This window comes from Salmo salar, chromosome ssa05 (genome assembly GCF_905237065.1).
Source record: "Salmo salar chromosome ssa05, Ssal_v3.1, whole genome shotgun sequence".
NCBI lineage: Eukaryota > Metazoa > Chordata > Actinopteri > Salmoniformes > Salmonidae > Salmo > Salmo salar.
Window position 1 is genome coordinate 39,694,052 of NC_059446.1, and position 24,831 is coordinate 39,718,882.

At 41.8% G+C, this 24,831-nt stretch overlaps 2 protein-coding genes across 8 annotated transcripts in view; both read left to right on the plus strand.

The window, feature by feature from the left end:
* Window positions 1-3,158, plus strand: part of LOC106604848 (platelet-derived growth factor receptor beta-like) — a 59,305-nt gene extending 56,147 nt beyond the window's left edge. For both annotated transcript variants that reach the window (XM_014199903.2, XM_014199904.2), the window contains exons 22-23: window positions 62-351; window positions 1,236-3,158. In XM_014199903.2, coding sequence (XP_014055378.1) covers window positions 62-351; window positions 1,236-1,389 — 444 coding nt within the window. In that variant the 3' untranslated portion in view covers window positions 1,390-3,158. The remainder of the gene's footprint in view (window positions 1-61; window positions 352-1,235) is intronic.
* Window positions 3,159-3,874: 716 nt separating this feature from the next.
* LOC106604846 (macrophage colony-stimulating factor 1 receptor 1) lies at window positions 3,875-24,321 on the plus strand. Of its 6 annotated transcripts, none has more exons than XM_014199901.2 (22): window positions 3,875-4,059; window positions 4,195-4,382; window positions 9,348-9,638; window positions 9,742-10,029; window positions 10,211-10,347; window positions 10,464-10,629; window positions 10,866-11,061; window positions 15,110-15,225; window positions 15,412-15,523; window positions 15,679-15,878; window positions 16,149-16,240; window positions 16,458-16,584; window positions 17,698-17,802; window positions 17,972-18,082; window positions 18,252-18,405; window positions 18,565-18,644; window positions 18,766-18,875; window positions 19,084-19,206; window positions 19,307-19,418; window positions 19,535-19,634; window positions 20,817-20,931; window positions 21,142-24,321. In XM_014199901.2, exons 2-22 carry the CDS (start codon window positions 4,331-4,333, stop codon window positions 21,304-21,306), a joined length of 2,952 nt encoding a protein of 983 aa, XP_014055376.1. In that variant the 5' UTR covers window positions 3,875-4,059; window positions 4,195-4,330; the 3' UTR covers window positions 21,307-24,321. The 6 variants fall into 6 exon arrangements, with proteins under 6 accessions (XP_014055376.1, XP_014055375.1, XP_045574193.1 ...); XM_014199900.2 differs by having other exon boundaries at window positions 4,274-4,382; XM_045718237.1 differs by having other exon boundaries at window positions 3,876-4,059; window positions 9,351-9,638.
* The last annotated feature ends 510 nt before the right edge of the window (window positions 24,322-24,831 follow it).

Below are 24,831 nucleotides of genomic sequence, written 5' to 3' on the forward strand. Positions count from 1 at the left end.
TATGGACAGATCTGACATTGATCACTGAGATGTATCTAATTGACTATAATTATTGGTACAGAGATACTGCCAAGTCAACGACGAGTTCTTCAAGAGTGACCACCCGGCCGTGGTCCGAACCAAACCCAGGCTCTCCTCCCCCTTCCCCACCCCAGCCATCACCCCCTACACTGCCCCTGACACCCTCCAGGACCTCAACCCCTACCCCCTAACTGGAGACTTTAGACCGGAGACAGATGGAGAGGAAGTGACGACCTCCTACAACGACTACATCATTCCCATCCCGGACCCCAAGCCTCACGAGGAAGTCTTCTCCGAGGCCAACAGCATGCCAATGGAAAGCCCCGTGAGGTATGGCTGTCTAACATACTTCCTGACTACAAACACTGACTGACTGACTGCAAATGTGTGCCAAATGCTGATCATGCAGGAAAGATAAAGCATATTTACTCTAGAGGACCTTGTATCGTTACAACACCAACACACAGAGCCATATGTGGGATTTTGATAAAAAAATCGGTCTTATCTTACCATGTATACACTGAGTGTACTAAACATTAAGAACACCTTCCTAATATTGAGATGCACCATGCACCCCCCAATTTTTCCTTAGAACAGCCTCAATTCATCGGGGCAAGGTGTCGAAAGCGTTCCACACGGATGCTGGCCCATGTTGACTCCATTGCTTCCTACAGTTGTGTCAAGTTGGCTGGATGTCCTTTGGGTGGTGGACCATTCTTGATACACACAGGAAACTGTTGAGGGTGAAAAACCCAGCAGCATTGCAGTTCTTGACACAAACTGGTGCACCTGGCACCTACTACCATACTCCGTTCAAAGACACTGTCTTGCCCATCCTCCCTCTTAATGGCTCGCATACACAATCCATGTCTCAATTGTCTCAAGGCTTCAAAATCCTTCTTTAACCTGTCTCCTCCCCTTCATCTACACTGATTGAAGGGATCATAGCTTTCATCTGGATTCACCTGGTCAGTCTGTCATGGAAAGAGCAGGTGCTCATAATGCTTGGTACACAGTGTTACATTTTGAGGAATTTGTAAGACATTTAACCTGAAACCTTAGAAAAGCCAAGCTGGCAGAAATATGATAGTTTAGGTTTTACATTGTTTGGATTTGTGGCACAATGCTGTATAGTTTTCACCTGAAATGGGACGTAAAATCGTAAAATCCCACGCTTGTTTGTAAAGGAACATGTGTGTTGTTATTCCCTGTAGCTCTCTGGCTCTGGAGGATGATGAGGCTGATTCCATCTCCCAGGAGACAGCAGAGGCAGACACCATTCCAGAAGAGGAGGATCTCCATGCCAACCAGGCTCTGATTCCACTGGAATCTTCTGGAACACCGGAAGTGGAAGACAGCTTCCTGTAGACCTTTAAGAAACTTGGTGAATGTATAGCAACATTCCTGAATAGCTTTAGTGTGGAGATGGGAAACTTTGATGGGGGTTGGGGCCACATTTTTTTTACTAATCATGAGGGTCCGCAGTGGCTTGCAGGTCTGCGTACACACATCCCTACCCACAAATGCAGTCAGAGCCGGTACTAGTTAATTTCCTGCCGCCAGTTGGCCATCCCTGCTTTAGTGGTTTAAGACAACATGTTGCGATTTCAATGAGAAGCTAACCCTAACAACATAAACAATTCCAACTGCTTAAGCAAATATTTCACAACTGGTACTTTCAAAATAATTCTGTGCTGAAAATCAATTGAAAATCAATAATTACAATGAGAGAGTGACATATATTTAATCAATGATGATTGTTGATTGATGATGATTTTAATTAATCTAATCAATGCAAAATACTCCATATTGAAGAGAAGGACCATTTTCAAAGCCTTCACATAATAATGAAGATGGAAAAAATACCAGTATCACATAAGAATAAAAATGTACATCAGGAAATTCATGATTTTAAAATACACTTGTATTATGGTCACTATTGCAATGTTTCTATGGGGATTTGTCTAGTCATTTTTCCTTTTACATGTGTTGTATTTTTATATTATGAAGATGAAAACATTAGGCTTCTAAAACCCTTTCAGTTTTTTATCACTAAAAGTGAAGCATGTACTGGTACATTTTGCTTGTGTGAAGAAGTTCACATTTTTAGACGGGTAGGCTACTTTAGTTAGTAAAAACAATCAGAAACACATCATCTTATGGCATCTATACTTCTCAATATCAATGGGATATGACTTTCTAGTTGCACTGAGATATATTTTCTTTGTTTTTACAAATGTGTACTTTCTATTTCAAGTTATTTCGTGGGAATATAATTAACTTAGAGAAAAGATTCATACATTTGGCCTTAATTAAGCAGAATATTGTACATTCAGTAAAGGTTATGTGTCAAATATCATTTTATGTTGTCTTGAGTTTTATAGAGATTTCTTTTCACATTTTATATAGCATTTTGTTTAAACAATTCTGTATACATTTTGCACTTTACAATGTTTAGGAAAACATGAACATTTCCAAGAAAGGGATTTAGGTTCAGTACATAAGAGATTGAATGATGTCTGAGAGGTATGAACAAATTGTATGTTTTTACACGGAGGTACTGACTGAATGAGAAGTGATCTGAGCATATCACTGCCTTAGCACACCTGGTACAAGATTAGTACGTTGTTGTGTACTGTGACCATGACTGATCTAATGTCTTTGAAGTGCTTTGTATTGTATGAAGTTCTATGAAAAATACAAATAGTAGGCCTAATGTTAAAATAAGCTTTTCTTTGGTAGGAGATCTTTTTAGAAATGTGGGTATCGAGATTTTAATCTATATTATTGAAACAATGTAATGATACCTGAGAGAAGTTACTTATTTTCTTGTAACTTGCTTAGAGTCCACTCACAGAGGTTGACCTATGGTTAGATACACTACCACTGAAATATAAATATGCTTATTTGTATACATTTGTCACATGATGTAAGAACACGGAATGCAGAACACGCATGAATGCAGAACACACACACTACATAATGTAGAATATTCACCACACACACGCTATGGTACCAAAGCTTTTCTGTATGTTCACAAATGTATTTTTATATGCAGTATTTTGTATGTTAATTAAAAGTGATTATGTGAAAATAAAAGTTTATAATAAAAATATGATAGATCAGTTCACAAGAAATGTGTTCTGCATTTTATATTAGTTCAATGACTTGCAGCGTTCTACTATTTTCCCATAACGGAAAATAATAAATTATGTTTTTTTGCTCTCTAATTTTCAACACCAACATCTGTTTCTACACTGTCTTGTATTTTAATGCCTTGGCTTTATCCATTCAATGTCGAAGAGATAATAAATGTCCCCAGATGAATTGACCATAAGAGAGAGATCCCCAAAAAATCCAAATGAACTTTCCCAAGCCCAGCTAGACTTAGTTCAATCAAAGCCTCTCTTTTCAGCCCTCAGTACAAACAAACTCAAAACTCAGCTGATCATCTACCGTGTCCATCATGGGTTCTCTCTCTACACCCCCCTACCGACACCTCTCACCCAACATACTCCCTTGCGCCCTCTCACCATCCCCCCCTTTCCCCCACTCCATGCCCTGAATCCGAGGGCCATCAATTAGGTATTTTACTGTCCTCCCAGAAGCCCCAGCCCTCTACGCTGTTTGGAGCTGAGGAACATTGAGGCCTGGGGGTGAGGCTAGGCAGGCTGGGAATGGGGATGAGGCTAAGCAGGCTGGGAATAGGGATGAGGCTAAGCAGGCTTGGCCTGGGGCTAGGCAGCAGAGCAGCAGTGTGACCCATCATCACAGCAGATTAGTCTCAGCACCATGGCATTAGGACTGGGAGGGCCGGCCTGTTTTCTAGCTAAACAGAGACACATGGTCATTAGTGGGGAGCGTGACACCTCTATCTGTCTGTTTATGCCTCTCTCTCTTTTACTGGCTTCTGGTCAGACTAAGGGAGATAGAGACAAAAGAGAGACAGGGTTGGAGGGACTTTACTCGCTCCTGGATGGTGAATCCACAGAGCTCTGTGGGATCAGAGGCATACCACTGAGCTGAAGACATCTACAGGTTCAGTAGAGTTTATTGTTTCTAATCTTAGTCATGTTACACAGTAACTTTTATTAATAGCATGTGAATGACATTAGAAAAGGCTTTCAGTAAGGTCTGGCCTATATTGCCTTGATTTCCAAATATCCTCTTTAGAAAAGAAGAAGTGAATGACAGTGAGTGAGTGACAGCAGAGATCCAGCGTAATGATTCCAAATTTTTCTCCTTGACCAAGACACAATAACAACACTTCTAGACATACAGACACACACAGATCTGGAGCAGATCCAGGATGGAGCTGTACCTGGCCTTTCTGCTGGGGATCCTGCCCACTGCAGCTCAAGGTACGACTCAACACCTGTTTTCAACTATACTGCATCATATTGGGATTCATGTGTTGTGTTGTTGACATTGTATTCACTGCAGCTCTTCTGTCCTCCATAGTTTTACATATATATTACCAGACTAAAATGCAATTTATATGCAGCGGTGGAAAAAGTACCCAACTGTCATACTTCAGGAAAATAAATATACCTTAATAGAAAATGACTCAAGTAAAAGTGAAAGTCACCCAGTAAAATATTTCTTGAGTAAAAGTCTAAAAGTATTTCGTTTTAAATATACTTAATTATCAAAAGTAAATGTAATTGCTCAAATATACTTAAGTATCAAAAGTAAAAGTATAAATCATTTCAAACCAGACAGCACGATTTTCTTGTTTTATTATTTTACGGATAGCCACAGGCACACTCCAACACTCAGAAATAATTTACAAACGAAGCATTTGTTTTTAGTGAGTCTGCAAGATCAGAGGCAGAGATGACCAGGGATGTTCTCTTAAAAAGTGTGTGAATATGGCAATTTTTCTGTCCTGCTAAGCATTCGAAGTGTAACTAGTACTTTTGGGTGTCAAGGAAAATGTATGAAGTAAAAAGTACATTATATTATTTAGGAATGTAGTGGAGTAAAAGTAGAAGTTGTCAAAAATATCGAGGCAAGTCAGTTAAGAACAAATTCTTATTTACAATGACAACCTACCAGGGAACAGTGGGTTAACTGCCTTGTTCAGGGGCAAAACAACAGATTTTTACCTTGTCAGCTCAGAGATTTGATCCGAGCAACCTTTTGGTTACTGGGCCAATGATCTAACCACTAGGCTACCTACTGCCCCAATACCTGATACTTAAGTATATGTAAAACCAAATACTTTCAGACTTTTACTCAAACAGTATTTCACTGGGTGACTTTCACTTTAACTTGAGTCATTTACTATTAAGATATTTTAACTTTTACTCAAATATGACAATTGGGTACTTTTTCCACTACTAGTGTAATGTTTATGTCCAATGGCCAATGAGCACCGATAGTTTTTATCTATAATTTCTCTTCATATGACAAGGATTGAAAAGGATTTGCCAGTAGACTTTTGACTTGACTCATGATGATGACTGCTTGTCCAGCTTGCTATGTTAACATGATCAGTCCAATCAAAGCTATGGTAGATATAACATGATTTTACATGATTTTATCTGTGGCCAATGACCTTGAGTCCTCTCAGATGGGCACTTCTAATGTAAATCTATGGCAGCACTCAAGGGGCTTGAATTTTCAAGATCTCCCCGTAGATTCTGCGGTCCCCATGAGTGACAGAACACTGAGCCAATCACGGCGCAGCTAGAGAACATTACCAACCCCTATGCTCCGTATTTTCTCGCTGGCTGCCCCACCACCACAGAAAGCACTGAGCTAGGCTGAAACACCTGCATTTTAGAGCTGCCTTATTCAAGAAAGAAAAAAATGTATGCAGCTTTATCAACTCAAAGATTTTTTTAAAACAATGTTTGCAAACTGATATGTGACATGTTTTAATGCCAAAATAACATGCATGCAGGGCTAAATAGGTGGGGCTCTGCCCTGAATGATTGGTAGGAAAGTGAGAAAAAAATATATATATATTTAGCTTGCTCTCTCTCCCTCTCTCTTGCTTCTCCTTCATTTTTAAAGAAATATATTTGTTCAAAGCTGTTAAACTATTGTCTTTCTCTTTCTTTGAGTCAGCTACCAATCACATTTGATGCACTGCAGTGCAAGCTAGCTGTAGCTTATGCTTTCAGTACTAGATTAATTCTCTGATTCTTTGATTGGGTGGACAAAATGTCAGTTCATGCTGTAAGAGCTCTGATAGGTTAGAGGACGTCCTCCGGAATTTGTCATAATTACTGTGTAAGTCTATGGAAGGGGTTGAGATCCATGAGCCTCCTAGGTTTTGTATTGAACTCAATGTACCCAGAGGAGGACGGAAACTAGCTTTCCTCCGGCTACACCATGGTGCTACCCTACAGAGTGCTCTTGAGGCCACTGTAGACCTTCATTGCAAAACAGTGTGTTTTAATCAATGATTTGGTGACGTGAATATATTTAGTATAATTTTATCTGAAAATTATAGCGTTTTTAATGTTTCATTATTTTTATTTTTATGAGCCTACATTGGTAGGACCGTATTGTCCTGTACATCTGCTGCTGTTCTTGTTCCATTGCTCGACAGCCATTTGATAGGCAGCTAGTATACTTGGAGTCCATAGGAAGGTGGTGTGCAATGTTATCAGGAAGTCTAGACCCAATCAATACTGAATAGCCTAAAACCATGAGCACTCCCTCACTTTGACCCTCTGAGGTTGAGCTGTGGGCTGTGGTAAAATAAGAAAATCTGCTGAACAACAAAACTCAGTTCTGCTTTGAGATAAATCAATAACAAGACATACTTTACATGTAAGAATGAATTGAGACAAAACCTATTGTGATTTTCAGATGTTGTTTTCTGATCCATGCTTTACCAGATACAGGAGAGTGGATGCTGAAATAAATCCACCACAAGAGAGCCGAATTAGAGCCCAATAGAGCCCAAATTAACCTTTTACCAAATAAGGTGTTAGAGAGGATAAGAAAAACATGTTATTTGAAGCCATATCCTACTGTAGATTTATGTTGAAGTTCTTCAAACTCCCTTGGCCCCTGTGATTTGCTGGACTGTCTCAAAGAAGGCATTGTTTGTCCCTGTATCAGCGCATCACCAGCAGTTAGCTTTGTCACACCCAAAGGACATATACATGGTTTTACCACCCCATACAGCTCCCTCTGTCTCACTCTGACCCTTCTGTTCGGGAAGAAAATAAGTAATTCAAAGATTTCTTTGTTTGTTTTTGTGTTGGTGTTTGTGGGTGTAAAAGGGCCAGGGCTTTACCATAGTCTAGGACGGTGGTTCTCAAACCGCTCTTCAGGGACCCCCAGCCGTTCCATGGATTTTTATTTAACCCTTATTTAACTGTATTTAACATGTATTTGATATATTCCAGAACTAGCACACCTAACTCAACTTGTCAACTAATCATCAAGCCCTTCGGCGTGTTCCTCTGCCCAGGTGTTTCTGTCGCATGCCAGATCTTACATGCCTGGATATGTATTTTATGTATCAGCTAACCATATAATATATTATAGCAATCTGGTGCCCGACCGTACTGTCAATGACGCAACACGCAACCATTAGTTGATGCATGCAACATCTGAGCAGGGGAACACGACCCTTGACTAGGTAAATCAACTGAACTAGTTCAGGGCTACAACTAAATTATGAAATGTCTGTGGGTCCCTGAGGGACTAGTAAATGTGTCTCCATTCACTCCCGTCCTCGGTAGCATGACATCGATATAGAGAAGAAAAGCAGAAGTGAGAGAGAGAATAGGATCTCTCCTTTAGAGCCAGACTGGCCAGTTCTGTAATTTGTTTCCTGAATTTGTGGTGTCCAAGATGACTCTTACTCAAATCAAATCAAATCAAATGTATTTATATAGCCCTTCTTACATCAGCTGATATCTCAAAGTGCTGTACAGAAACCCAGCCTAAAACCCCAAACAGCAAGCAATGCAGGTGTAGAAGCACGGTGGCTAGGAAAAACTCCCTAGAAAGGCCAAAACCTAGGAAGAAACCTAGAGAGGAACCAGGCTATGAGGGGTGGCCAGTCCTCTTCTGGCTGTGCCAGGTGGAGATTATAACAGCACATGGCCTAGATGTTCAAATGTTCATAAATGACGAGCATTGTCAAATAATAATCATAGTAGTTGTCGAGGGTGCAACAAGTCAGTAACACAAGAGTAAGTGTCAGTTGGCTTTTTCATAACCGATCTTTGAGAGTATCTCTACCGCTCCTGCTGTCTCTAGAGAGTTGAAAACAGCAGGTCTGGGACAGGTAGCACGTCCGGTGAATAGGTCAGGGTTCCAGCAGGTCTGGGACAACAGGTCTGGGACAGGTAACACGTCCGGTGAACAGGTCAGGGTTCCATAGCTGCAGGCAGAACAGTTGGAACTGGAGCAGCAGCACGGCCAGATGAACTGGGGACAGCAAGGAGTCATCAAGCCAGGTAGTCCTGAGGCATGGTCCTAGGGCTCAGGTCCTCCGAGAGAGAGAAAGAAAGAAAGAGAAAGAGAGAATTAGAGAGAGCATATTTAAATTCACACAGGACACCGGAAAAGACAAGAGAAATACTCCAGATGTGACAGACTGACCCTAGCCCCCCGACACATAAACTACTGCAGCATAAATACTGGAGGTTGAGACAGGAGGGGTCAGGAGACACTGTGGCCCCATCCGATGAAACCCCCTAAACACAGAGTGACCAAAAAGACATTCCGAAGAAAGAAAATGTGATTTGAGGTTTAAATCTTGTCTTGACAGAGTTAACTGAAATAAAACCAGTTGATATAACCATGTTTAGGAATCAGAGTTTCCTGGTCATGCACAGGGTGGCAGGTAGCATAGTTGTTAAGAGCATTGGGCTGAAAGATTGCTACAGTAGTTCGAATCCCTGAGTCGACTAGGTGAAAACCTGTTTGTCCAGGGTCACCGTCAATGATGGCTGATCCCTGGCTGTGACCCCATTCTCAGTGGGAGGAGGATATGTAAAACATACATTTCCATTTTACACCTGACACTTGTACATGTGTGAAAAAGGACAAATATAAGCACCCCCTATTTGAAGAACTCCATCCTAACCAATATGGTGCTTTCTAATCTGAAAAAAAAACTTTGTCAAATCATGACATCAGTGATATTCTGGTCAGACGTCTATAAAGATGCCAGAGTTTCCGACCCAGAATTCCCAGTTTGATGTCTGTTCAAAACAAATTTTCCAAGTTTAAGCTTTTTCTGAGTTCCCATTAGTCTTGAACCCACTGAAGTCAGAGATTTCCGAGTTCCCAGTTCCCAGTTGTTTTGAACACGTAGATTTATGATCTCATCTCTATGTTAACCTCAGCAGAATGGCGGCGTCCTGTGATCAAGCTAAACTCAGAGGTCGTGGTTGGGCCTGAAGTAGTACTGAACCCTGGCACCCCATTGGTCCTGAGGTGTGAGGGGGATGGGCCAGTCAACTGGCTAACCCGGTTGTCCAAACACAAGAGCTTAATCTCCAAGGGCAACGGGAGTGTCAGAACCTTCACGGTGGACCGTCCCTCTGCAGAACACACTGGGACATATAAGTGTGAATATACCAGTGGGAACGTCAAGGGCCGGGACTTGTTCTCTACGGTGCACGTATATGTTAAAGGTAAGCTCAGAAGAGGAGTGAGTTGCCGTTTGTTTACCATACCTGTAGAAAGGGTGTGTTGGCCAGTATCCCTCATTCTAACACATCCCACCTTCTCCACCAGACCCAGACAGCCTGTTTTGGACCAGCAGCACATCCCTGCGTGTGGTGAGGAAGGAGGGGGAGGACCACCTGCTCCCCTGCCTGCTGACCGACCCAGAGGCCACAGACTTGGGGCTCCGCATGGACAACTGTACCTCCGTGCCCCCAGGGATGAACTACACAGCAGACCCCCGCAGAGGCATTCTCATCCGCAACCTCCACCCCAGCTACAATGCTGACTATGTCTGCAGCGCCAAACTCCACGGGGTGGAGAGGACTTCCAAGACTTTCAACCTCAACATCATCCAAAGTAAGTAGGTTGAGTGTTGTGGAGGGATACTTTACTTAAAGGCGCATGCTTGATCAGGCCCATGTACCATACTGTACTGTAAAATTGCTATATATTCAAATTCAGGAACAAGTATTCGAATTGGCAAAGGAGCTTGTACTTTTCTTATACATGCTGTGTTTCTGGTTCCCTCTGTGTCCAGGGCTGCGTTTCCCACCTTATGTATTCCTGGAAAAGAATGAGTATGTTCATATCGTGGGCGAGAAGCTGAGCATCCACTGCACCACACACAACCCCAACTTCAACTATAATGTCACGTGGAATTACAGCTCCAAAAAGGCAAGCACTTTCAGAGTATCTGAAACAACCTATTTGTTCCACTGTTGGCCAAAATAAAATGCATGACAATATGTCTTGACAATGACATTATGTTATTTTCCTGTCTCTTCCTACAGAGATTTACAATAGAGCAGAAAGTCCAATCAGTGGACAGTAACCGTCTGGACATTGAAAGCATCCTGACCATCCCTGTAGTGGACCAGTCAGACACAGGCAACATTACCTGCATCGGCACCAACGAGGCTGGAGTCAACAAATCCACCACCTCCCTGATGGTTGTAGGTAAGTTATTGGATAACTCTAATACAATTCAGGCACACATGGGGATATTAGCACATATTCCAATCACAGAACTGGATTGTTAGAATCAACACACACTGTATCAAAACATTTTGCAACAGAAGCTTTTTTTGGGTGGACAAGTTAAGGAAGTCCCTCTCTGTTTCAGTGCCTAATGAAAACACTTCTGGCTGATCTTGAAGATAACCACTCCCATGTCTCTCCATGTCTCTGTCCAGAGGAGGCCTACATCCGTCTTTCTCCCCAGCTATCCTCCAAGCTGGCTCAGCAGGGCCTGTCCATTGACGTGAACGAGGGGGAAGACCTGAAACTCAGTGTCCTGATCGAGGCGTACCCTCAGATCATAGGCCAGCACTGGGACACCCCTACAGCCTCCTCCACGCAGGAACAAACCTTTACACGCTATAACAACAGGTGGGTGGGACTCATACAACAACAAGATGAAGAGAACTGACTGAGTGAGGAGTGATCCTCCTCTAGCTGTTTTGGGAAGGCGTTTGGGGCTTTGGGACTAAAGGGCAGCAACAGAAAACTGTATTTTAAAATGTTCACGGATCAAAGGCTCACTAGACCCCTTACTTTTTCCTCATTTTGTTACGTTACAGCCTTATTCTTAAATTAATTAAATATTTTTTTCCCAATACCCCATAATGACAAAGCAAAAAAACTGTTTTTTAGAAATGTTTGAAAAAATATATAATAATAATAATGTACATAGTACATACTCAGACTCTTTACCCAGTACTTTGTTGAAGCACCTTTGGCAGCGATTACAGCCTCAAGTCTTCTTGGGTATGACGCTACAAGCTTGGCACACCTGTATTTGGGGAGTTTCTCCCATTCTTCTCTGCAGATCCTCTGAAACTCTGTCAGGTTAGATGAGTAGCCGCACAGCTTTTTTCAGGTCCCTCCACAGATGTTCGATCGGGTTCAAGTCCGGGTTCAGGCTGGGCCACTCAAGGACATTCAAAGACTTGTTCCGAAGCCACTCCTGCGTTGTCTTAGCTGTGTGCTTAGAGTCATTGTCCTGTTGCAAGGTGAACCTTCACTCCAGTTTGAGGTCCTGAGCGCTCTGGAGCAGAATTTCATAAAAAATCTCTCTGTACTTAGCTCCGTTCATCTTTCCCTCGATCCAGACTGGTCTCCCAGTCCCTGCCGCTGAAAAACATCCCCACAGCATGATGCTGCCACCACCATGCTTTACGATAGGGATGGTGCCAGGTTTCCTCCAAACGTGATGCATGGCATTCAGGTCAAAGAGTTCAATCTTGGTTTCATCAGACCAGAGAATCTTGTTTCTCATGGTCTGAGAGTCCTCAAAGCTGGCTGTCATGTGCCTTTTACTGACGAGTGGCTTCTGTCTTGCCACGCTACCATAAAGGCCTGATTGGTGGAGTGCTGCAGAGATGGTTGTCCTTCTGGAAGGTTCTCCCATCTCCACAGAGGAGCTCTGGAGCTCTGTCAGAGTTACCATTGGGTTCTTGGTCACCTCCCTGACAAAGGCCCTTCTCCCCGGATTGCTCAGTTTGGCTGGGCGGCCAGCTCTAGGAAGAGTCTTGGTGGTTCCAAATTTCCTCCATTTAAGAATGATAGAATCCACTGTGTTCTTTGGGACCTTCAATTCTGCAGAAATGTTTTGGTACCCTTCCCCAGATGTGTGCCTCGACACAATCCTTTCTCGGAGCTCTATGGACAATGCCTTCAACCTCATGGCTTGGTTTTTGCACTGACGTGCACTGTCAACTGTGGCACCTTATATAGACAGGTGTTTTCCTTTCCATATTATGTCCAATCAATTGAATTTACCACAGGTGGAGTCCAATCAAGTTGTAGAAACATATGAAGAATGATCAATGGAAACTGGATGCACCTGAGCTCAATTTCGAGTCCCATAGCAAAGGGTCTGAATACTTATGTAAATAAGGTTTTTCTGGGTTTTTTAGTTTTTTTGTTGCAAAAAACATTTTTTTACCTGTTTCCGCTTTGTCATTATGGGGTATTGTGTGTAAATTGATGAGGACATTTGTTATTTAATACATTGTTAAATTGGCTGTAATGTAACAAATTGTGGAAAGGGTCAAGGTGTCTGAATACTTTCTAAATGTACTACAATTCAGAATGGGGAAACTGCAGAAGATTTGAAATTAGCTGATGTTTCCGTTTATTTGTTTATCTGGCACAAACTCAGAGGTGACCACCACCAGTCCAGAGAGTTCTGTACTATGAAACTAGAGTTAAGGGAAGGAAAGAGCTAAAGTTTTACCTCCGCTATGACACATAGCAGTAACTGTCTAAGGAGAACTAGCATGTATAAGTCACCAAACCACACCACAACATCTGCATTCATTCCACTTTTGTCCCAGTTAAACATTTCCAGTGATTCTACAATACACTCTTAGAAAAAAGGGTTCCAAAAGGGTTATTCAGCTCTCCCCATAGGAGAACCCTGTTTGGTTCCAGGTAGAACCCTTTTGTGTTCCATGTAGATCTCTCTGTGGAACCCAAAATTATTCTACATGGAACCAAACAAATTCTACCTGGAACCAAAAAGGGTTCTTCATAGAGTTCTCTTATGGGGACAGCCGAAGTGTCACGTCCTGGCCAGTATAAGGGTTAATTAGTATTGTAGTTTGGTCAGGATGTGGCAGAGGGTATTCGTTTTATGTGGTTCGGGGTGGTGTGTTTGTTAAAAGGGTGTTTGATTTAGTATTTCCGGGTTTTGGTTTATGTTTAGGTATTTCTATGTTTAGTCTAGTGTGTCTGGTTCTATGTTGAGTTAATTGGGGTTGGACTTCCAATTGAAGGCAGCTGTTTGGTGTTGCCTTTGATTGGAAGTCCTATATTAGTTGGGTGTGTTTGTCTTGTATTTTGTGGGTGATTGTTCTGTGTTGAGCCTATGCTTTGCCAGACTGTTGGTTGTTCGTTTATTCTCGTGAGTTCGTTTCGTTGTTTTGATGTTCATTTAGTCTGTAAATAAATACACACAATGAGCATACACATACCTGCTGCGTTTTGGTCCTCATTCACAGACGACAACCGTGACACGAAGAACCCTTTTAGGTTCTAAATAAATAGTACCTTGTTTTTCTAAGAGTGTACAGTCGTGGCCAAAAGTTCTGAGAATGACACAAATATTAATTTTCACAAAGCTTGCTGCTTCAGTGTCTTTAGATATTTTTTTCAGATGTTACTATGGAATACTGAAGTATAATTACAAGCCTCTTGCGGATTGACCACAAGTTCTCAATGGGATTAAGGTCTGGGGAGTTTAGAGGCCATGGACCCAAAATATCGATGTTTTGTTCCCCGAGCCACTTAGTTATCACTTTTGCCTTATGGCAAGGTGCTCCATCATGCTGGAAAAAGGCATTGTTCGTCACCAAACTGTTCCTGGATGGTTGGGAGAAGTTGCTCTCGGAGGATGTGTTGGTACCATTCTTTATTCATGGCTGTGTTCTTAGGCAAAATTGTGAGTGAGCCCACTCCCTTGGCTGAGAAGAAACCCCACACATGAATGGTCTCAGGATGCTTTACTGTTGGCATGACACAGGACTGATGGTAGCGCTCACCTTGTCTTCTCCGGACAAGCTTTTTTCCGGATGCCCCAAACAATTGGAAAGGGGATTCATCAGAGAAAATGACGCGGTCAGCGGTCCAATCCCTGTACCTTTTGCAGAATGTCAGTCTGTCCCTGATGTTTTTCATGGAGAGAAGTGGCTTCTTTGCGGCCCTTCTTGACACCAGGCCATCCTCCAAAAGTCTTCGCCTCACTGTGCGTGCAGATGCACTCACACCTGCCTGCTGCCATTCCTGAGCAAGCTCTGTACTGTTGGTGCCCCGATCCCGCAGCTGAATCAACTTTAGGAGACGGTTGTGGCGCTTGCTGGACTTTCTTGGGCGCCCTGAAGCCTTCTTCACCACAATTGAACCGCTCTCCTTGAAGTTCTTGATGATCCGATAAATGGTTGATTTAGGTGCAATCTTACTGGCAGTGAAGCCCTTTTTGTGGAGCCCTTTTTGTGCAAAGCAATGATGATGGCATGTGTTTCCTTCCAGGTAACCATGGTTGACAGAGGAAGAACAATGATTCCAAGCACCACCCTCCTTTTGAAGCTTCCAGTCTGTTATTCGAACTCAATCAGCATGACAGAGTGATCTCCAGCCTTGTCCTCGTCAACACTCACACCTGTGTTAACGAGAGAATCACTGACATGATGTCAGCTGGTCCTTTTGTGACAGGGCTGAAATGCAGTGGAAATAACTTTGGGGATTCAGTTCATTTGCATGGCAAAGAGGGACTTTTCAATTAATTGCAATTCATCTGATCACTCTTCATAACGTTCTGGAGTATATGCAAATTGCCATCATACAAACTGAGGCAGCAGACTTTGTGAAAATTACTATTTGTGTCATTCTCAAAACTTTTGGCCACGACTGTAGATCCGGTCTGTTTTTCACTCAGGTATTCCGCAACCCTGCTGCTCAAGAGGATGATTGCACAGGAGCAGGGCCAGTACACCTTCTATGCCAGGAGTTCCATGGCCAACGCATCCATTACATTCCAAATCCAAATGTATCGTAAGTAAAGTATGAGTACAGACGTACTAATACACAGTGTCAGTTCATACAACAACCATACTCTCTGAGGAATACATTTTTTTTCAGCACAGCATCTATTGAACATATTTGTCTCTATTTTGAGTGTGTGTGAGATTTATTATTTGACCATGCCACTGACTTCCTCTGCTCTCTCTTGATTGGCAGAGAGGCCGGTTGCCGTGGTGAGATGGGAGAACATCACCACCCTCACGTGCACGTCGTTCGGTTACCCTGCTCCCATAATCCTCTGGTACCAGTGCTCTGGAATCCGAACCACGTAGGTGTTAGAGAGGGCACAGTGGTATGATATTGCCATTGTAAAAGATAGAGTTAATAAATATAGTATGTATTTTTTATTTTTATTATAATGACATATTAGGTATCATAACTAAATGGGGAACTCTGTCCTATCTGTGTCTTCCTATGGAACAGGTGCAATGAGAACGCAACAGGTCTCCAGATGCCTGCTCCTCTCTTGGCCCAAACAGTCGAGGTCCGGAGGGAGGAGTATGGAGCGGTCGAAGTCCAGAGCGTCCTGACAGTGGAACCGTCCAGCCATAGGATGACCGTGGAGTGTGTCGCCTTCAACCTGGTCGGAGTCAGTAAAGACACCTTCGCCATGGAAGTTTCCAGTAAGAGCCAGAGCACGGTCACCCATGGTTATCCTCAGGCTTACTGTCTTATCCTTAGTTCATACTCCTTTTTCCTGTGTCATCATAGTCAAGTACATGAACGGTACATGAACTGTCTGTTCTTTTGTTTATTCAGATTCACAATAGCCGTTACTTTAGCTGCAGCTACTCTTCCTTGGTTCCACATAAACCCATAACAAAGCCATCACACACAGAAGGTTCTAAGTGTGTCATCACAAGACACCCTGACTCTTCTCTCTGATTGGATAGATATAATGTTCACCTCCACTCTATTGGGAGCAGCTGGTGTTCTGGCCTTTCTCCTCCTGCTACTCATGGTCCTGCTCTACAAGTACAAACAGGTAGGACACAAAACACCCTCTGTAATATAGAAAATATACTAATAGACCAGTATGTGATCTCATCTAAAATAAACTAGGTAAGAAACTGATATATTCATGAATAGAGTATTCACAAATATATTTCGTTTGAAATCATTGTTACCTTTAGTCATAGAAACCATGGAGAACCCTTAGTTATTCAAATGGTTGACAAATGAAAATTTCCTTCCCTCTGAAGAAACCGAGATATGAGATCCGGTGGAAGATCATCCAGGCCAGTGAAGGAAACAACTACACCTTTATCGACCCGACTCAGATGCCGTACAATGAGAAGTGGGAGTTTCCCAGGGACAAGCTCAAGCTAGGTGTGTGGCCTTTCTTAGATAGGCTACTGCAGTGGTTTGGTTCTTGGAAGTTTGATGAAAAATGTAATTTGGCCTTACTACTGTTAGCCCATACAAACACATTGAATAACAGATTCACTACATGGAACAACAGATGGTCCCCCAAAAAGGAAGTTTGTTCTGAAGTGTCTGTTCTATATCTGTGAGATATAAGAAAGATTTTTCTGACATGTATTTGACCACTTATTTTTGACAAAAACTATCTCCATATACTGTATACAGTGCTTCCATTACTTTTTTTAACTGGTAATGGGGGACCTTCAGAGGAGTCTTGTGAGGCTTGTGGGCATCCTAAGGCAAAACAATGGACATGTACGTGTTTGTGAGAGACTCACCTTTCCACAGAGGGGTCATATTAGTGTGTAGCCCAAACTGTTCAGACACTACAGACAGAAGTTGGAAGATCGGCTGTACCGACTACAGAAGAGTCCCAAGAAGATGGTCGGGGTAGTAGAGCAAAACTACGACTCCCACAAGGGGGTTAAAGTACATTTCCTGAAATTCTGCACATTTTGCCATGTGGCGTAGCGAAAACGTTGCCGTTTTAAAGCAAGTTAGCTGCAATTCTACACATTTTGCCATGGGGCGGAGAGACGTTTTTGAAATTGTATAAATCATTTCATGCAATTCTGCTCATTTTGCCTTAAGGTTGAAACACATGTATGCAGTTTTTAATATGCTAACTGATGATCAATGGGCCCCGTCCCATCGGTAATTCGACCATGCTTACTACAAGTTTAGATAGCTGTCCGCTAGACTAACTTACCACGTTAAAAAAGACACAGCTGACATGGACTAATTGACTGCTGATGCACAACTAAATTTCAACATTGCACCTTGTGTATTCTATTATTCTAACTGTCAACAGTAATTTGAGACCTCGACTGATTTATTATTTAAGTTTTTTTGTGAATTTGCCAGTTTCCCATCCCTGGGTTAGATATTCCATACTGTATGGTGAATGAGTGGAATCTCAACTACATGTACAACTGTAAAGTGTCTTTATTTACGGAAAGAAAGGATATTGACATACAGTCAGACTAGAAAGTGATGCGTTGGATGTGTGACCTGCAGGAAAGATCCTTGGAGCCGGGGCCTTTGGGAAGGTGGTGGAGGCCACAGCCTATGGTCTGGGGGAGGACGACAACGCAATGCGAGTGGCTGTAAAGATGCTCAAAGGTCAGAATCCATTGACTTGAACAAGCTTTTTTAGTTCAGGAGTAGAATTGATCAAAGTCTGAGAAACCGTCTGTGATCACAGTGGTAGGGAAGTGTCATATGATTGGGTTTGTCTTTCTCTCTGTTTATTTGTCTATCTATCTGTCTATCGATCTATCTCTTTCTGCAGCCAGGGCCCACTCAGATGAGAGAGAGGCTTTGATGTCAGAACTGAAGATTCTGAGTCACCTGGGACAGCACAAGAACATTGTCAACCTCCTGGGAGCCTGCACTCAGGCGGGTGAGACTGAACACTATACAACACAGCTTCCTATCTGAAGAAGTACAGAGACATTCAGAGAATACAGTATCTGTATTTTTTTGTAAATGTATTTGAGTCAAATTTCATACTATGTGGAAGTTTGATAGTTTTCTCCATTTATTGAAAATATAAATGTTTCTTATCTCAGGACCTGTACTGGTGATCACTGAGTACTGTAGTCATGGCGACCTTCTGAACTTCCTGCGACACAAGCAGGAGACCTTCCTGAACTTTGTCATGAACATACCAGAAGAGACCAGTGACTACAAGAACCTCTGTGAGGGGAAACAGTTCATTAGAAGGTATGGATAATGTTGGCATGCACCAAGCTCATGAAAAATAAGGTGTACTCAGCATACACAGCAGCAGTCTTGTGAAGTAACCACTTTGTGTGATTTACCTCCTCCCGATCCCTCACGCTCCTCTCCTCCCCTGATCCCGTTCTCCGCTCCTTCTACCAGTGATAGTGGGATATCCAGTGTGTGTTCTGACAGCTACCTGGAGATGAGGCCTGGTCCCCAGCCTGTCAACTCCTCTCTGGGTAATTGATCTGTCTTACTCCCTTTTCTTTTATCTAGCACCATTCATTGCATTGGTTCACCAGTTTATTGTTGTTTGTCTCAGTTGGACATTTCTATGAACATAAAATTCTATTCTATCAGATTCTGTGTGTGAGGATGGTGGGCCGGACTCGTGGCCGTTGGACATGGAGGACCTGCTGAGATTCTCCTACCAGGTGGCTCAGGGCCTGGACTTCCTTGCAGCCAAGAACGTGAGTCACATCAACACAAAGTTTCACAACAAAGGTTGCGAAACAAAGCTTGTATAACTATATTTCACAGTTTGAGATTATGTTTGATGAAAATTCAGCATACTATAGTTTTTTTTAAATATCATCTCATAGAAATTGGAGATGCACTATGTGATGTTGTCGTAAGGTACTGTAACTGATTCTCTCTCTCTCTGTCTCTTTGTTTCAGTGTATTCACCGGGACGTTGCAGCCCGGAACGTTCTCCTGACAGACCGCCGTGTGGCTAAGATCTGTGACTTCGGCCTGGCACGTGACATCATGAATGACTCCAACTATGTGGTGAAGGGCAATGTGAGCAAACAACAACAACAACCTCAGTAACATGTTCAATGTCAATAAAAAAACATTCATGTATGTGTAATATGCGCTTCCTCACACCCTGTGTCTATAGGCGCGTCTGCCAGTGAAGTGGATGGCTCCAGAGAGTATCTTTGACTGTCTCTACACTGTCCAGAGTGATGTCTGGTCCTATGGGATCCTGCTATGGGAGATCTTCTCTCTAGGTGAGCTGGCATAAACATAGATTTCTCAACATAATAGATTTTGATATCTCTGGTGAAATCATTCAGTCATTCTTGTTTAGTTGTTTAATTCATGTGTCTTTGTTTAATTTCTTTAGGAAAGAGCCCCTACCCCAGTATCCTGGTGGATATTAAATTCTACAACATGATAAAGTGTGGTTATCAGATGTCTCAACCAGACTTCGCACCTCCAGAGATGTAAGTTACAGATTCAGGGCTTTTAGGTTTAAATAACCTTGTTCCCAGGCCAATTGGGCTTCATTGGGATATCCTTTTATAATATTATGCAAGACTGGACAAAGTCACCCTATGTTCCAGTCATACCCCCTTTTCAGCATTTGTAGTAAAAGTACATGTATTGTGCCATAAAAGCATTAAGCATTGCTGATTCCAGATTACTTGGCTGGAGTTCTGAGCCCTACATTGAAAAAGTAACAAAGCTCTCCTCCACAATCAAACACCCCACAGAAATGAGAAATAAAGAGTGTATTTTTCAATATCTCCAAGGCTCCATACATCTGTGTGTGTCGATTCGCTGTGGTTGCCACACTACCCGGAATAACTGTATTGTGGGTCCGGAGACAGAGCGACAGAGGGCGACTGAGACTGAGTCAGGACTTATTCATCTGGGCCCCTTTGTGTGGGGATGAGTCAGTCCTTGGTCAGGCATGGTTCTGCGTGTTAGCCACATGATCAGCAGACTGTAGCCCGGAACAGTGACCTTTCACAGACCAGGCAAGGAGAAGACTAGAGGGACTGTAGTGGCGTTTAGGAGGGGTGCATCTCCGTGCGTCACAATCAACCATATTTATCATTCTCGGACCTAGATACATACAACCCCAAAGATTGGCCAAAAAGGGTTCTAAGTAACACAAGGCAGAAGTATTGCAACTGAAAAGTATACTGTCCAGTTAATTTGATATGGACATGGTGGGATTCGAAAGACCACAGAGCTCTATATTGAGACAATCTTCTCCATGATGCTTGAAGGCCTTGTAGAACGATGATGAATGATACAAAATATTGCATTTTTTATACGGTATCGGAACCAATATGATATTTCAAAACAAATCATATTATATTTGTCACATTCGCTGAGTACAACAGTTGTAGACTTGACCGTGACATGCTTTCTTACGAGCCCTTCCCAGCGATGCAGAGTAAAAAATAACACAAGAGGAATAACATACACAAGAATGAAGCTACTGTATATTCAGTACAGCGAGTAGCAGTACCAGATCAATGTGCAAGGGTACTATGCACAGTATTTGAGGTATATATTTACATAAAGGCAGGGTAAAGTAACTGGGCATCAGGATGGATAATAATAAGAGTAAGAATAAAGAAGAATAAAATAATAATGTATTTATGTCCCACTAGGTATACAATCATGAAAATGTGCTGGAATCTGGAGCCAACAGAGCGACCGACCTTCAGCAAGGTCAGCCAGCTGATTGAGAGATTACTGGGTGAGCAGCCAGAACGTCCAGACCAGGTAACACAGACAGGGGGATGGATGTTTACCATGGTAGATAAGCTGTATAGCTCTTATCAGAATAAAACAGCATATACCCTATGGACAACATAAAACATATTTCATTGTCAGACTGGATTGACCAGATTTAAGCATTGTTTGAAGATAGCAATATGAATGAGTATTTGTTTTGAAACCTGTTATTTTCAGTGTTCTTCTCTCCTGTCCCAGGAGCACCAGAACGTCCAGCTGCAGCAGGACATGATGGTTGAGGAGTTGGAGCTGTGTGATGATAATGATGAGCCTAAGTGTTGTGACGGCTCCTGTGACCAGTCGTGTGAGCACGAAGAGGAGGAGCAACCACTGGTGAAGACCAATAACTATCAGTTCTGCTGAAAGCATAATTCTATTTCTATGTCTGACAGCTCCGACATCATCAAACTATCCACATTCTGATCTGGAATTCGTCCACTTTCTATCTTCTCCTGCTCACTGTAGAATCATTCTGGCAGCACAGATATTTTGTTAAAGCAGTGAAAAGCAATTTTTACGCCCTGTTTTACACTGTATACAGACAGGAAGCTGAGAGAGTCATGTCATGTGACTTGTTATATCCCATGACAAGTTTTGGAAAAACAAAGGCGAGAAATAATCTATCACAGATAGTGCCTTATTTGTGTAATTAATACATATAATGCCTTAATTTACATTAATTACTCTTCTTTGTATGTTTTGGAGATTATATTTTAAATCTATGCACGAAAGATGCACCTACCGTGACAGAACAGATTGTGTTGCTCACAGCATTTTGTAGGCTATTTGTCCTTTTAATGTCCATTATATTCTTCTGTAGCCACTACGGTGAGGGTTTATCTATTATCTGTGGGAAATGGGAATGAATGCTGGTGGCGTTTAAATTGACATTTGTCAGCGGGTTCACTTTCACATTGTAGGACTACCTTTTTTCAACATGCTATGCAGCAGCAAGACAGTACATTCACATTTACATTTTAGTCATTTAGCAGACGCTCTTATCCAGAGCGACTTACAGTAGTGAATACATTTCATACATTTTTTTTTCTTCCGTACAGTAGCAAACAATGCAATTGTATAATTTCTGCTACAGTATATTTGAGCATGTTCTATATTTGTATGATGGCTTAGTTTGATGCTGGATGTAATAACATGAGATACAATCTAACTGGGGACCACATTCTATGTATTGTCCTTCAGCCTAAACATGCTGCATGAACCATTGAAATGGATATTGAGACGCTATTTACGTCAATGAAAGCATGTGTATTGTTCTTTTATCTCTAGTCATAGTTGTTTCGTATGACAGTCACAGTATCTTCTGAGTTACTCTCGTGTTGACAGAATCACGCAGCTGACTAAATGACGCAAGATTTTAGTTGTGTGTTAAGCAATATTACTTCAGACTCAGCCAGTCGATGGCAACATGTGATTGTCACATCGACATATAGCCTATATGCTACAGTAGGGAATGAAAGGCAGATAAAACTGTGTAAGGAAATCTGTGGATCACAGTATGGACAACACAAAGGCTTTGTTTTTGATTGATTCAACCGATTCTTTATTTCTGTAACACTCAATATTTTGATGCTCATTCATTCATCAGTTCATCATTTTTTGGGGGGTCAATTATGCTGTAAAAATGTTGATTCATTGTATTGAATGTAGAATTCAGCTAATACTGCCTGCTGTAATTTTGATGATTGCAGATGCGAGCTCTACGTCAGAGTAAAAGCTATATGTCAGCTGTAAATCAGAATTGTTGTAAGGCATTTACTCGGATTGTCAGCAGCTATTCTCAATACTGAGTTGTAAGCAGAGAAAAGTATGAGCTTTTTATTAAAGGGATGTTCAATTGCATATTCATCATCTCCAGCACCACCCCAACATCAACATGTGAAAATGGAGCGTTTCTATGTTTTTTTGTTGTAAAAAAGATAAAGATAAGTATTTCCATTGACATCATTGGTGTGCATAATGTGATTTTAAGCATTTATGAGTAGGCATTGTCTTCTAATTGCTTGATGATGCCACTGCAACACAGGCTGCCGTTACACGATGCAACTTGCATGCAATTTTAGTTGCTTCTTCATTGCTTTGTGAAATAATAAGCAACTAATCTGCAACTTGGCTGCAAGCAACAACCAATCAAAACAAACACTTTTGTCACATTATCCATTTGAAGGTTAGGAATTCTGACCCAGTTGTCATGTCAACACAGCTGTCAGTGCTGTGCAGCACCATCAGTGGTCAAGGTTGACAGAACAGAGACTAGCACAACAGGAGATGTATACAAATGATTGTACATGGTTTAGCAGTCAATAAATTATATTTCAAACAAAAAATGTCCACCGTGAACTGTGCTAGCTAGCTAGCTGTGTTGGTGTTTGCAATGTCCTTTTGGCAAGCTAACAAGCTAAATTGTACATAATGCATATCTTCTATATCCTTGCTGTTACAATAACCAAATGGTTGGATAAACAACTCATTTGTGAAACCACAATGTAATGCAGCAGAAGACATGGGGAGAGTTTAGAATTCTCAAACAAGCAGCTTCAATTTGATTGGCTGTTGCATGCAAATGTAATCACGTTTGAGTAGCTTCATGTAACAGCAAAGTTGCTTGAGATTATGTCACTTGCAACCTGCATCTGTAGCGAAAATGTCGTGAAAGTTGCTTCGTGTAACTCCAGCCTTATCTTCCACTATCTTTTTTACTACAAAATATAGAAACGCATAATTTTCACATATGTTGATGTTGTGGTGGTGCTGGAGATGATGCATATGAAGTAAAAAGATTTTGAAATGCCCCTTTAACTGTATGTATGATATACACTGAGTATACAAAATATTAAGAACACCTGCTCTTTCCATGACAGACTGAACAGGTGAAAGCTATGATCCCTTATTGATGTCACTTGTTATATCCAATTCAAATCAGTATAGATGAATGGGGAGGAAGGTTAAATAAGGATTTTTAAGCATTGAGACAATTGAAACATGGATTGTGTATGTGTGCCATTCAGAGGGTGAATGTGCAAGACAAAAACGTAAGTGCCTTTGAACGGGGTAGGTGCCAGGTGCACCGGTTTGTGTCAAGAATTGCAATGCTGCTGAGTTTCACGCTGTGTATCAAGAACGGTCCACCACCCAAAGGACATCCAGCCAACTTGACACAACTGTAGGAAGCATTGGAGTCAACATAGGCCAGCATCCGTGTGGAACGCTTTCGACACCTTGTAGAGGTGGGGGTGCAACTCAGTGTTAGGAAGGTGTTCCTAATGTTTGGTATACTCAGTGTAATGTAAATGTTATTTTTACTTTACTGCTAGAAGGCAAAGGGCAACTCTGAAACTTGAATAAATATATTTTTCTGGCTTTCCTTGGAAATATGTAATTTCCATTTATCCTCGACTTCAAAAACGAAATATTTCAGCCTAGATACTCTATTGTACGTCTTAAGAACAAATAGGACCACAACAGGGAACAAAATGCTACATTTCTATGATTTTTAAACTCAGTCCCCATTTTGGATACAATAATGTCTTCTCTGCGTTCTTCTGAAGTTTCATTCCATGTTGTCATGGGAGGTTGAGCAATACCAGACCACCTAAATAGGAAGTAAGAATCACCCCAAACAACCTTATTCAACATAAATAAATACTTTTCCACTTTATTTAGAAAGTCTTGCGCAAAACCACTCAGGAAATGTAATCATTTAAGCTTCCCCGAGCTGAACCGGCCAATGGCACGCGTGCCTTGCTCAAAATGAAATGGAGGTCCGTGCCGCACGCTCATATTGTTAACGATGCAGCATGGTGCATTGTTCAGAAACATTCATCTCTTTTCCATAAAATATGTTTGAGTTATAAAACAATTTTTCATTGT